General features: G+C 37.7%; 1 protein-coding gene across 1 annotated transcript in view; it reads right to left on the bottom strand.

Moving 5' to 3' along the window:
• Positions 1–15,241, bottom strand: part of stxbp5l (syntaxin binding protein 5L) — a gene marked incomplete at its 5' end in the record, with an annotated part of 82,513 nt that overhangs the window by 18,194 nt on the left and 49,078 nt on the right. Inside the window, 3 exons of the mRNA XM_015032560.1 lie at positions 2,624–2,677; positions 7,634–7,738; positions 14,043–14,108. Coding sequence (XP_014888046.1) covers positions 2,624–2,677; positions 7,634–7,738; positions 14,043–14,108 — 225 coding nt within the window. The remainder of the gene's footprint in view (positions 1–2,623; positions 2,678–7,633; positions 7,739–14,042; positions 14,109–15,241) is intronic.

Genomic DNA, 15,241 nt, shown 5'->3' with positions numbered 1-15,241 from the left:
AGGGATATTTCATCTCCACTTTGTGTTTTTATCACTGTCGGCAAATTCTGTTTTTAGCAGAAGTTGTTAATTTCTTCATCTAATCACAAGCCTTAAGACATTACCAGCTAAGCTCATAATAAACCTTTAATATCTGCTCTGTTATTCCTGTGCAAATTATTTTAGTTGGAGTGGATACAGAGTCACAGATGGCGCTCACATGAAAACACTTGTTCCACGCTGGAATCGTGGCTTTGCATGTTTTCCCCATAGGGACCGCATTTGTTGCTGGCTTTGTCTTTATTTAATGGAGCGGGCCTACGGGACTGAGCATCGGAGAATAAAATAATTTGTTTAGAACTAAACCCTATTAATGAGGCAACAAAAAAGAAAGCAGGGCAGTTTGGATTGGGTGGATTCTGATGTTCAGTGTTAAACAGACACAGATCCTGTCGGGATCATCATAATTAACAGCCCCATGATACCCGTGCCTTTGTGTGTCTGTTCTCTCTTTTCCTCAGAGAAAAAATAAATAAAGCAATGCCCTTCTTAAACGACATCCTTATAATAAAACCAAGGTTAAAAGCATTTGGGGTTGATGGGAATGTCTGATGGAATTGCCTGCCTTTATTACTTTTCTCCTTCTCTCTCCGATATTCTGGTCCAGACTTTTATGAAGCTTGAGGACAAACAGCACTATGCTAATTGCTAAAAGCAGTACACACTGTGTCCTGTTTTCTGGTCTCTTTCATATGTCTGCCTTTTCAGATCTAGTTTCCCATTCAGGTGCTTTTGGCAGAAATAATCCAATTTCAAAGTGAAGATGAAAAACTCTGGGGTGCCACCCAATCCACGTGCAACACTCACATGGGTTCACAGCAGGATGGACAAATGTGGTACAGGGAGTTCTTTTCCTCAGCATGTAAAATGGGGCTAATGGGAAGTCACATGATAGTATTCATGTCTATCTGCCTGTGTGTTTTCAAACAGGGATGCAGTAACACTAGCCTGTCTCCAGATGTTGTGTTTGAAACCCTTAGTTAACCAAAATGATCTTTACCTTATCCAGAGCACACTGATCCACAAATCTACTGAAAATAAACATTTACACACATCCACACAAATCAGAAAATGTTCCATCTGACAGACGGTATCAATTTTTCCAACTACAAAGTTGCTCCTTTTCTTTAAGACGACAAAAATTGTATACCCTATTGACCTTTTTCATATTTTGACTTGCTTCAACTACAATTTTAATGCATTTTACCAGGATTTTTTTATGACAGACCAACACAAGGTCAAGCAGATCAGTGCAATGAAAGTGATAAATTATGTTCAGATTTTTTGCAAATGAAAACTTGAATATTGTATCCGATTTGGATTCCCTTACTCCAATCTGTTTACAGAAATGTTTTTGACAGTCATATATATATATATATATATATATATATATATATATATATATATATATATATATATATATATATATATATATATATATATATATATATATATTAGTTTTCCACCACCATTGCATTTTGCATGAAGGCCAAAATATTTCATTTTACTCTTTAAGGCTGTTTAATGTTTTATAACCTAACAATGTTTTTAACTTCTCACAAATGTTAACCTTCATCTATCTGTTGTGTTTTTTTGTTTTTTTTGTTTGCACAATACTGTTTGCTTTTTATTAACACTTTTCTTACTTTGTAAAAAAAATGAAAACCATGCATCATTTTCCCTCCACTTCATCTACAACTTTGTGTTTGTCTGTTCCATAAAATCCCAATGAAATAGATTAAATGGTGTGGTTGTAATGTGATGCATGAAAAAAGTTCCTACTTGTTGTCAAGGAGAAACACCAACAAGACGGTAATTTTTTTTTACTAAAAAAACAAAACGGTTTGAACATTTTTTATTCTGGCATAAAAAGTTTCACTCTTACCATTGCTGAAAATAATATTACTGTACCTGCATTAAAAAAAAGTTTGTAATGAAGACAGTTAAAGAATAAGTAGGGACAGGCACGTTTTATGTTGAAAAGCAGAAATTGTCAGTGTGGACAGCCCATGTCATACTGCAGAAGGACAGCAAGGGAAATCCGAGATCATGATGTGTAGCAGTTAGAGATGCATGCGGGGGTGGACGCGTTGTATCTGTAATGTAGGTGATCCAGTCAAAATGAAGGAAGAACTGTTTGAGAGAGAAATGATCCAGTTACAATGAGAAAGGGCAGCGAGTGATCCAATACTGAAAAGCAACGGTTGTCGATGAAGGAAAGATTGAGGAAAACCAGAAGATGGTCCAATCATGGTAAAAGCGATAGAAAGTCTCAACTTTGAATATGAGTATGAGTTACAAAATCACCTTTATAAACACTTGCAAAATGTAGAAGAAACAGACAGTAGATTCAAATGAAATCAAAACACGTCAAAGGGCCAAAATAGACAGACACCTCAGGCCAACAGTCTTATGGGCTGGTTGAAAAAAAAACAGAGAAAGTCATAAAGAAACGGAAAAAGTAGTGAGAAGAATAAAAAAATAAGTTCTTAAGCAACAGAAAAGCCTAAAATCTTTGAGAAAAAAAGAAAATAAACAACTTAAAGGAAATCAAGTGAAAACTGCTGGCTTTCGCCTACCGTACCAAGATCAGTCTTAAGATCTGTGGGCAGACTTAACTTTCTGCCGGGTCCCTTTACTGAAACAAAAGAATAGGAAACAAACAACCGGTTAATCCCTTCAAATAAAAATAAGTAAATAAAGGAATTAAATAAATAAGAAGAAAACAAAGCTGATGTAATCTGTGTTAAATAATGAGAAACAAAGTCCAAAAAACAAACAAAACAAAAAAACAAAAACAGAAAACTTAATGAAACATAACTCAGTCAAATGAAGAAGGAACCAGTGCATGCAGATTTGTGCAGTCGCATAAGGCAGGCAAGATGCATGCTCTAAGGTTTTCCCAGGCCATTGTTCACATTGTTCTGCATATTGGTAACACCCAAGACTGATGTGGTGGTAGAAAACCGCTCTCTGTTGGGTGAAACGATCACTTTCACCCAACATTGAATTACTTAACATCCATTTGTTTAGTTTATTTCGAGTATTTAAAATAAAATACATTCATATCTAGTGCTTTTTATTTTCAGAGGCCTGGAATGTCTCACATGGAGGCAGAAATAAACAGAATGACACCCCATGGTGCCGATACAACAGTCACAGTCAGACACTGAAGGCAACTGAAACAGCGCAGTGAAACATTTTGCAAGCATTTTACAGTAAGTAGAGAACTGTAAAGGTTGAAGTTGAGGTGCTAAAAGTCAGTTCCATCTCAAAAATAAGAAAAAATAAACAAGGAAAACTGATTATTATTTACTTATTTCTTCTGAATGATTTAGTTAACACGTGGAAGACAGAAAATGGTTTTTATATGATGCCTGGTAATTTTAATGACCAGAAGAAAAATGGCATGACCATGAATTTCAAATTTTTTCTGTTTATTTTCATTTCATCTTTGTTTTCAAATTATTGGAGGAGGGCAAAAAGAGATAAAAAAAAAAATCAAAGGAGCCGATAGATTTCTTTGTGAAAAAGAAGTGGACTCAGGTTTCAATCCTTCTGCTGTTAAATGCCAAAGAAACAAAGAGTGCAGCATAGGAGGATTATCAGGGCCTAGAAATTATACAAAAAAAAAACACTAGTGTTAAAATTTTGACAAAAGTAAACTCCAGTTTATGCATGGTGGGTGGAGTTTTCTCAAGATGCTTTCGTCCAAAGATTTACCTCCAGTTCAGTGTTACCTGATACTCCAAAGATATCATCTTCTGGAAAATACTGGGAAAAAAAAAATTCTAATTATACAGAATAAATTAGAAATGTATGAGGGCATCATTTAAAGAGTCTATTTCTGACTCACTTCATTGGATTTTTTCCAACATTGAGTGCAGACCTTCAGATTAATGCTACTAATGAGATAACAGACGAGCTCTTATGTTTTTCATATATATTAAGGATCAGATGCTGCAGCAGCAATATGGAATACTGAATATAAGAGATACAATAACAGAAAAACTATTCTCATATTAAACCTGTTGCACACAGATAGTTCTCACTGTGCAATTGCTCCTTCACTCAACACCTCATGAAATCGTGTTAATCAGAACAAACAAGTGGGGCTGATCTGATGAGCCAAGGGGCCAATCAGTGTAAAATTAAGAGTAAGCCTTTTAATTGATTGCAGTGAGTTTTTAAGACGGTGTCTTTACATTGCATGTATGTTAAACATATCGTGTCTCGCAAAAATATTCACCTTCTCTGTTTCTTTTGCATTGTTTTTCTTGCAAAACAGCTTTGAGCTATATTGGATTTGGGGTATGGCACCAAATACAAGAGATCCAGAAGGTATGGTGGTGGTAGCATCATGATGAGGTTTCATTATTGTATATTCATTGAGTTTGCAATGCTTCACAAAATATCAGCCCCCTTATTTTCTTTTCTTTGTCTTGCAACTTGAACTTATCACAGTTTTAAGGGGAAGGGAGCATTACTAGAAGCTAGGGAAGAAAAACATTCCAAAAGTGTGATCCTGAATATGTTACTTATGCATGTATGTGGACTGAAAGAGTCTTTTTCTTCCATCTCTCAAATTTCTTAATTGAAATTTTCAGGTGGTTCTTTCATCTTAACAACAGTGGGCATAGTAATTAGTTATCAATACACAAAACAGATTTAAGTTTGGAGGATCTACTGTAACTGGTGTCACAATCAGACCCCAACTCTTGCCATGAGCAAGATTAAATTCACACAACACTACAAAATTAGTGAATCAGATCTTAAATGGACTCCGTACTTAATCTGATTCTTAGTTAGATATGATTAAATGCAACAAAGCTCAACTAACAGCAAATAAGGTGAATATTTTTTATGAGACACAGTGTATGATTGGTTAGAGAAGTAGAGAAACAACAAATATTTTTTTCAGTGAATGTCAGTTGTATGGAATGCATGGTAATTTTTGTGTTAAATTGTTCACCATGTCATGGTGATTTCATGTCACTTTAAACACAACAGCAGTTTTTGGAGCAAAGGCTTCAAATGTGATGTCAGCCGTCTTTTCTCACTCATTTGCATATCTCTATGTGAAGAAATTGCACAACAAATGATTTTCCACTGGTTGCCCTACAGCAAAAACCATCTTTAAAGTTATTTTTCTGACCCTGCTATTACTTGCTTTCTCTCTACAAATATAAAACATTTGCTCAAGGCGAAAAATAAACATTTAACTGTTCTCCAAAATGCTCTGGCAGTGCTCAACAGTTTTTTCTTCCTTTTTTTGCACTAGGCGAAAGTCGACATTTTATCTTTCCACACAGACAAGCCATCAGTTTACAGCCACATACAGTGGCTCTTAAAAACGTCTACTCTACAAAAAGTAGACTTTTTGTGTCTTAACTGAATAATAATAATTTGCACCTATCCTGTCCTGATTCTTCAACGACAGACTCATAATCACTGTTCTGAATTGCATACCTTAAATCTATAAAATGGGATGCTGACATCACATATGAGGCTAATACATGGGACTAAAACACACATTGCTAAACTGACAAACAGAGCAAGCTGTATTAATATTCATCAGCCCTGCAATTGGCCACTCAGCGGGCTCCATGCAGTTAGTTAGAGACAAGACAAGGCGATGATGAATGTTAGCCAAGAGGACAACAAGATAAGTATGTGAGTTTATTGACACACAGACAAAGACCCCGAGCACTATGGCTCGGGAAAGGAGCTTGTCGCCTTCCAGTGGCAAAGATGAGTGACTCTAGAGGAGGCACGTTGAATAATGCCACATAGGAGCAGTATCCAACTGGAATGCAACCCCTTCCTCTTCTTCTTAAGCCCACCTGCGTCACAGCATTGGAGAGTGAGGAGGGATCCAAGGTCAAAGCCCAGGGCTGGTGCATACGGCAAACATCACTGCATGTGGAGCAGCGGAGACAATGACACCGCCCAGCAATCATCCACACAAAGCATGGAGCACACTGAAAAAACAGCCAGACACACTTTCTTCCCAGCAACACTGTGCTTGTTTACACTGCAAGCAAGCTCGTTCATGAGTCGTTCTGTTGTCACCAATGATGGCTATGGAAGGTCTGATTAAGTTTTTCCTGCTGAATCATAAAAAAGTATAGATTTATCTCAAAACCTACATAATGTTCCCTATGTCTCTGTGGTATTTCCATAACTAGAGTGCTGCAGAAGTCAGAAGTTTCACAGTGCTTTGCAAAGAAATGCAATCCCCAAACTTTTTCTCATTTTGTCACCTTACAACCACAAACTATGTTCATATTAATGGTACTTTACGTGATACAATAAAACAATGTGCTGTAAAACGCTAACATTGTGTTGTGCATTTGCATTTAGAACCTTGTTGCTGCAATCACAGCTGCAAATCTTTTTGGGTACATTTCCAAGAGTTTTGCACATCCATTCTTCTTTGAAATATAGCTAAAGCTTAGTCATACTGGATGAAGAGTGTCTGTGAATATCAATTTTCAAATATTTCTGGAAATTCTTAACTGGGTTTAGGTCATGGTTTCTACTGACCTTACTACCATAAGGTCCAAGCCATGCGGGTGTATGTATGGGGTCATTTTCCTACGGAAATGTGAACCTTTGCCCCAGTCTCATGTTTTTGTGCATCTAAAAGGTTTTCTTGCAGAATTGTACATATTAACTCTGACAAGCTTTCTTGTTCTCACCAAAGAATTGCATCTCCACACTATTATTCTGCCACTACAGCATTTAGGAAGAGAGAGGAGGTCTGTTTCGATGCAAGTGTAGTGTTAGTTTTCTGCCAGACATGGCATTTGTCATGTTTGTCATAAAGTTACATCTTTGTGTCATTTGACTAGTCCTCATCCTTTCACATTAGTGAAGGGAAGTTCAGCTCTTTTCAGAGAACCGGTTCTGGGAGCTGTGCTCCTTTTGGGTCCCAAACATTGTATTGATTGACTCACCTGACTGTAATGTCTATCCCCCTCTCTGTTCTCATTAGACCCTCTTTTTGTAAGGCACCACTAACAATAATTATCTTCCACCAGAGCCGTGGATCTCTGCAGCTCATACACACCTACCACATGACACTTTGCTGCTTCTCTGATTAATGGTCTAACAAGGCAGTGAATATAAATGCACATTACATTATTTGTTTTTCCTTTTAGTAAACAAATGAAATGAAAAAATGCATTTTTTTTATTCTGCTTCATAATTATGTGCTATTTTGTGCTGATAATCATACAAAATTCTATAAAATATTTTGCAGTTTTGAATGTAAAGTGCCAAATGTTCAAAAGTTCAAGGGGAATCTGTACTTCTGAAGGGATTCACTGTATTTTTTTCTCTCCATTTTTCATCCTCTAATAGTGTTTAATTATGTCAAAGGTAATTGAAATAATTCGATTTCTGCTATCCTGTTAGTAGGGCTGCTCACAGTGTTGAAGCATAGCAAGCATGCAAGGTGAACACTGAAACAACCACCATCCTAAAACTAATGATCCCATCTTCCTCACGTATTACATGTTTGCCACAGAACAAAAACCACAAGCAGGTGTCCGTGAAGAGGCCAAGATCCGTGAGTCATCCCTCATCTTACCATTGTCCAGTAAGTAAAAGACTGGACTGCAGTGGCTGGCTCTCAGACTGGCCACAGGCTCTGGCAGGATGCGTGGATCATTGTGAAGGGAGGTTGGGTAATGAACTGAAACAGGAGAGCCAACAGAACAGACACAGACTTTTGAGGGAATCAGGGGAGAGACAAACACATTGGGTGAACTGGGGAGAAGAGAAACTTTGCAGGTAATAGACAGGAATCATATCTGAAGGTATAAAAACAAAGGCGTTAATGAGATATTTAGGAAATATTCTATTCCATCAACAGCTGACCTCTCAGCAGTCTTGATTTGCTCCCAGCATAACAATGAAAGGACTATCAATACTACCACAAGTAGAACAAAAACTACCACCAGCCACAACTACTTATGACACCACTACCTTAATGTAAATATTTTATGTGATAAACCAACTATAGCACAAACATATTTAAACATTTTTAAGTCGTCGTAGTGCTATATCCACAAACATTAAAAATAAACCAAACGAGTATTGCCATGTTTCTAGCCCAAGTTATTTAATAAACAATGCATCTTTCCCTCAGCTGTACTTATATTTGTTAGTCTGATATCTAAAGTCATTTTGACTGCAAAAAGTACAACTAACTGGATCCTGTGGAAACAATGACAAAGATTTGTACAGCTGATACAGTAAGCGTCACATTAACCATAGTAATTATTACTTATTCATATATAAAACTACTGAAAGTAAAATGTAAGACATTAAATTCAAAATCACATGTAGATTTTGTCAAAGGAGAATTTTTTTTTTTTAGAAATACTTATCTTAATGTTTGCAAATTCCAACATGAAAAAAAATTACAAACCATATAACCCCATTTTACAACTAGACAATGTAATATTTACCTTATAGTCAATCATGTTTCTTCTTTGTATATTAATGTTTTGTTCCTAATGCTGTGGCATTCAAAGATCATTTCAGGTAATTTTTTAGAGATTCAGTAATGCAATGTATTTGCGTACAACCATCTCAGTAATGGTACTCTAAGGAAAACTAATAGGTCATTGATTATACCAAGACAGTGTATTTATTGCATATTTTTAGTATGTTATATCATTAATTTTAGACCAGGATCCAACCAGAAACTACTACACAGAATTCAAAACATGCCATACAAAGATGTTATGTCAATGTCTCATTGTCTATTTGTTTTGTATTTTCACATTCAGAGAAGCCGGTTTACTCTGGACTGACTTATTTTGCATGAAGGCTGGACTGACATGACTTGCGCCTCTCATGATAGCAGCTGTGTTATGTTTGTGCTGCTTTGTTTTTCAGACATTGGTTAAATTTTTGGTGCAGGTGTTGTATGTTTGGACGATTATTCCCTCTGGTTTTGGATGATGTGCCACTTTTGGACAGCTACTACGATATGTATCCATGGCAACGAGGTATGCTTTGTCTACCTGGGAGATGCTGGCTAGCATCTCGAAAGCTCAAACAATGCCTGACCTCTGACCCCAAATCCCTAAGAAGTTGAACAGGAGGCTTCATGGATGCTGAGAGAGAAGGAAGAAATTCAAACCGTCTCTGCCATCCATCACAATAGACAGGGATTATATTAGTAAGCATCTAACTAATATAATATAGTTATACTATATTGATGTTATACCAACATGGTATAACATCAATATAGTTGTACCATATTGATGGTATAACTATGTTATATTATAATATAATGGTGTTTTTCTCTCCATGTTTCTCTTAAAATATATTTTCTGTTTAAAAGAAGAAAACAAAAATGTTCAATTAGCATTTTTTATCTTTGTTATGGAAATAGAGACATTGATTTATGTGTACTGTCACACTTCAAATGGAGTCAGTGCGACAGGGAGGGAGGGCTGAGTGCCCTGATATACAATGATTGACTTACAGGTGGAGTAAAATATTTACTTATTCTCATGAAACGGTTGATAAAATGGGATTTATTCTTGATGGATAGAGTCTTTATTTTCTCAAAACTCTATTTTTTAATCCTTTTCCAAAGTTTTTCTCTTGGTAATAAAATTATTATAACTTTGAAGCAGTGTATATTTGAGGAAAATGAAAATTTTTTCCTTGGATTGTTGAGTTTCAGCAAAATATCTTACTTTGATATAATTCTGCATAGTTGTTTTGTTCTATTATTAAGTGGTCTGAGGTTTCTCACAACAAATTGCATGGAAGTTTCAGGTTTGAAGGACTTCTGCTGAATTTATCCTTCTAGGTCCAGTTCCCATCAGCCACGTCCCACCTTATTAGACTGACTGAGGGTCGGCTATAAACCCTACAATGGGTACTTGTGGCTTGAAATTCACAAGAAAAAAGGTAACACATAACTCCAAAACCACTGACCCCTGGAAGTAAGAAGAGGCATAATGTACAAGGTGTGGAGGGAGACAATATGCAGTCAGCGGACATGCCAATTACTGCATCTTATGGCAACAGAAAGATAAGAAAAATGTCAGAACAGAGAGATGAAGATTTGTTAAGAAGAAATCTACAACTACGCTTGGAGTTACCGACACATGGGGTGAATAAGGACAATTGCTGACTTGCCTAATAAGCTGTCTGAGGGTGTGTACGGCTTTGAGCAGACACAGCAAACCTGGTTTGCCAGGGGCAGAGAAGTAGCATCTAATAGCCACCAAGAAGAGTGGCAGTGTGTATTCATCCAGAGAAAACAGGCCGTGAACTCTCAGTCTGCCAAGCAGAGCACAGCTGTGCCGTCTAATATCACTGGAACAATAACACGTTTCTGTGTGTTTTTTTTTTTATCATTCTCCAATTAATTTGCAACAGGTATTGAGATGCAGGGGAAATAATTCTTAAGGTGATCATATTAATTTTCATCCTGTAATTCTAATGCTATAAAATGGTCTTTATCTGCTTTATGCGTATGTTCTCCTATCGACAAAATGTGAATCAGAGATGTTCACGCAGTGTCATGTCCTACATACATATACCTGTGCTTTTCATCCATCTATACATACATCATGTCTTCTTTTCATTAACCAATGACAAGCCTGTTGTTACAGTGAATGTCCGTGACCTAGACGACGAGACAGCTGTGAAAGACGTGGTATCACAAAAGAAAAGAACATCTTGTCCTAGACACGTTATTTTGTCCTTGTGGTCTCAACAGAAGGCAAGGCTGATGAGTACACATGTGAAAACAGGCTGCTTAAGGTTGAAAGACCTTAAGCAGCCTGTTTGTCATTAAAAACAACTCCAATGTGGCTCAGTCAAAGAAAAAAGGGCCAAAATTCTTCCATAGAAAGTTCAAATTTGCAAGTTACCTCAAATGCACCATAGCACTTCTTTAACCGGTTCGGGTGGCAATTAGATTTTCAGATAAATCTAATCAATTTACAGTTATTATTGACAGAAATTTGTTTGATGATCCGAGCCACTTAAACATGTCGAAACACAAAAACAGCATACATTTGAAAATTGGGAAAAAACCTTTTTAGAAAATTGAAGAACAGACGCTGAGATTTCTCCTGCTACTTCACACAAACCAACAGATTAGGAGCTTAGCCCAAGGACACCTCAGTACATGGAGTGGGAAGACTGAGAAGACCACCAACCCGTCAATTGACAGAGAAGTTTCTCCCTATCCACTTCTGATCTGCTAGACAACTGAAAGGGCAGACATTTCATAGTCTAATTTATGCATTATACCCTAATCAAGAGATTCCAGTTTCTTCGTTCCAGTTGGACACCCTGAGACGTGGAGTGGGCCGACTGAGATCAAACTGCCAACCTTTTCAATTGGCAAATGTTTTCCTTTTTAATGACTGTCAACGTGCTACTACTGTTCGTTTCCCAGTAAACCTGTAACACACTGCTTCATATTCTTATTGTTATTCTCCACATGCAGCACTGTTATTTATTATACACACACGTACATGCTGATGAGCACATTAGGGTAATGCAGGGCTCAGTGTCTTGCCAGAAGACACTTTGAAGCATGAAGGACAATTTAACGGGCCTTACTGAGCCAACAACCTTCCAATTGGTGGGTGACCAGTTGAACACTCAAGCCACAGCTGCCAGAGTTGATGCCAGCTCGTTCTTTCTGGGTAAGCCCTCAGGGTCTGCCATTTTGGAACCGGCCACAACATCAGATAAGCTAGAACTATACAGCACACTTGCCCCCCAAAACAGAGCACTACCAAAAAGAGGTCTTGCAGAGATAACTGGGAGATTCTTATCAAGGAAGCATTTCTGTGCCCTTGGCTTTCTGAGGACAGAGGAGGGAAGAAAAGCTGAGGTTTTGACGCTGAAAATTGTGTCAGGTGAGTGGCCCCTTTTAAAGTGATTTAAAGGCCCAGATCCGTGGGGGTCTGTCAGGATAGAATCTAACAAAACAACATGCCTCAAAGCCAAGCAGGGTCATCACCTGTTTGGACAGGTGCAAAGATGAGGTGTTGGCAGCTGGGCAGGAGGGCAGCAGCTGTGGTCCTGATGGCTGGTCGTCAAAACACTACGCTTTTTCAGAATGAAATAAAAGGTTCCCATCATGGCACAATTCCCAAAAGTCTAATTTCTCTGCAAAGTGAAATATATCGACAACCTACACATAACGATACCTTTAAGTTATCCACATTCACATGTTTGATAAACAATGACTCAATCCTGTCACACAGAGGTCCGCCTTGGCGAACCTGTATCTGGGAGAACAAACTAGATTTTACTGCAACTCTCTCTTATTTCGTTGATGTAACATTTTCAGTCCAAAACATCCTCAACTCTCCTTAGCGGTTCCCAAGAAATTGCTGGACATAACCTCACAGACAGCCAAAGTTTTAAATTAACCACTATCTGTTGAAAGGTCTCAGAAATTGAGTGCAATTTCCTGAGATGTGAAAAGATTCTTAAATTGTTCCTTGTCTCATCAAAAAGAAGAATCAGACTGGAATAAATTGGCCATCAAGGCAAATATTAGAAAGGATTTCTCACTGACAGAGATTATAGAAGCAGCATCATTGCTGAAACAGGCTCTCAAAAATAGATTTTTTTGATGACACACCACTTTATTGGGTGGCATCACATTACTCTGTATTATATTTCCTAATATTCATTCTCATCCCTGCTGATCAGTCCATTTTATACAATTCCATCCTCAATGACACCTACAATCAGGCATTTTCTTCATATTCCTCATCATTTTGCCTGTGTTTGACAACAATTACTTGAAACTAAGAAAAGCAATAAATATGTTTCTAAGTATCAAAGTCTGATACTTTTAAGTCACAGAATCTTGTTTTCTGTTACCCATAGTGTTCATTTATCTATCAGTGGTCATAATGTTAAGGCAGGTCAAATATTTAAAGTTAAGAAAGTCCTGTTTTAACAAAATGAGCAAGCCTGTTAGTCTCTTTACCACAGTCACATCCACTGACAAAACCATTCTGACCTTTAAGTCCCGAAGTAAAATGTCTCGTTATGACTAACACAAAAGCACCTCCACAATGCACCCCCTTTTTTCTCTCCAACATGCAAAAACTCAACAAACTGCAATCAAGCCACCGAGTACTTTAATCAAACATCCATACCGCAAAAACATTCAGTAGCCCACGTCAGTGGTTTGACCCTGCTTTTCTGTACGGTGTCATGTTTCTAATGAAAGAGACAAGATAATGAATAGAACATCACCTGTATGCATACACAGACTGCTGGGATATATGGATCGTTACACAATTACACCTTTCAGAAGGCAAACCTCTTTCATCATAGATCCTGTATAATCTAAAACAAGCAGCTCCCTCTCAGACGCCAGTAAACACTTAATAGACAGGAGATCAGAAGAGCTTTTAAATGATACAGTATAAATAGGACTAAAACAGCTCAAAGAAAAAAGAGGGTTATATAAACTGAGACCTTACCAGCCCAACTTCAAAAACGTGATTATAACCACAGCTGCTAGATGCTCTATCAACTTCAGATGACAAGTCAAAGATGCACATAGAAAGAGGATGAAAAGATGATTGGGGGACTTTTTTGCTTTCTTACCTTTGTGGGAACATAATTCTGCTGGATTAAAGAAATGAAAGAAAATAACAGCTGCGGTTGTGGAAAAACACATCAGATATTCTACTCCACTTCCATCACCTTTGTGACTTTTTAATCAAAGACTTCCAGCTAATCCCACAGAACGTGAGCTGCCATTTTAAACAGCTGCCACGCTCATCAAGTGAAGATGCTCATGTGATGGGTGAGGTGGCCGAGGGCTGTAATACAAGTTAAAAGTCAACAGCAACCCAGCATAGTTTCAAAGTGCCAGCAATGAAACAGATGCAAACTTTGAGCAAGAACTAGGTAGATGCAAGTCCAGCTGTGTTGCGTGTGTGTGTGTGTGTGTGTGTAGGCATGTGTGGGTAGGTTACCTGAAGTGGGCGACTTGCTTCTTTCCATGTCTATGGACTGCTGGTTGTCAGTGAGTTCAGTAAGGCCTGCCACAGCCAATCACAGCCAAGAGGAAGAGAAGACACACATTCAGTCAAAACTTTCTGTAAGCATTTTATTAATACAGATGAATCATTAAAAAAGCAAATTTGTATCAGCCACACAAAACTTTTAAAAGAGATATTTATACTTATTTATTGGCACCTCTACTGTAGATGTAGGGATAGAAATGCTATAGAAATGTCTACTTTGTGATTTGAATGCAACCATTTATCTGAATGATGTCCAATCCATCCTCACCTTAAAACATTTGCTTAACTCTATAATGCTTTACTCTATAATCTATTCTGAACATGCTCCAAGTGGGTTGCATCTGAAAAAAAAAGTTGAATATGTGTGAAAGCTGTGATGCTGTGGGCCTGCATCTCTTCCAAAGACCCTGGGAACATCTGTTTAAACACATCACCTCATGAACTCTGAAACACCGGGGCATGCAAAAAAGAGCAAGACTGTCACTCAATCGTTCAACAAGATAACTGTTCAAAATATATGACCAAACCAACACAGAGATTCTAACTTTCCTCAACTGACATCAGAGTCCTTAAGCCTAAATCCCAAAGAAAACCAATGGAATCAAGTGGACAGAAGTAAGCATCAGAGAGGACCAGGGATTTTTGATGATCTAGAGAAATGGTGAAAACACGTCAGTATCGGACTCTGTGTGCTCCAACTTTGTGAAATCTCACGGGGAGAAGACTTTGCACTGACCTGGGGAAACGGGTTCTAGAAAGTATCAAGGGCTTGACAAACCTGTTTGTCCCTGTGCACACAAGTCACTGCAGACAAGCATCCATCCTATTTTGACCATTTTAAACTTAGCTAAACAATGGCGTTCCCCTCAGAGATGGACAGCTTTCAATACAATCCCTTAGGAGCTGAAAATGCACTGGTTTCAGTGTTTCCACAGAAGAGAACAAGAAAATAATTACAAGAAAAAACAAAGTGATTTCGGACCAGAATGTGAATACAGTGTCTGAATCCTTGTTTCCTCTGAGAAATCAATGCTCCACACTGTGAAAGCAGCTGTTCTCTCCCCACTGCATTTCGTAAAAACAAGATTTGTTGGGGTTTTTTCTGACTATGATCTGATTCTTTGTTTTTATTATCTGCTGTGTGTTTG

This window comes from Poecilia latipinna, unplaced genomic scaffold (assembly GCF_001443285.1).
Source record: "Poecilia latipinna isolate Pla-1442-1.1 unplaced genomic scaffold, P_latipinna-1.0 Scaffold245, whole genome shotgun sequence".
Taxonomy (NCBI): Eukaryota; Metazoa; Chordata; class Actinopteri; order Cyprinodontiformes; family Poeciliidae; genus Poecilia; species Poecilia latipinna.
The sequence above is the reverse complement of the archived record's forward strand: the minus strand, read 5'-3'. Positions and strand labels throughout refer to the sequence as shown.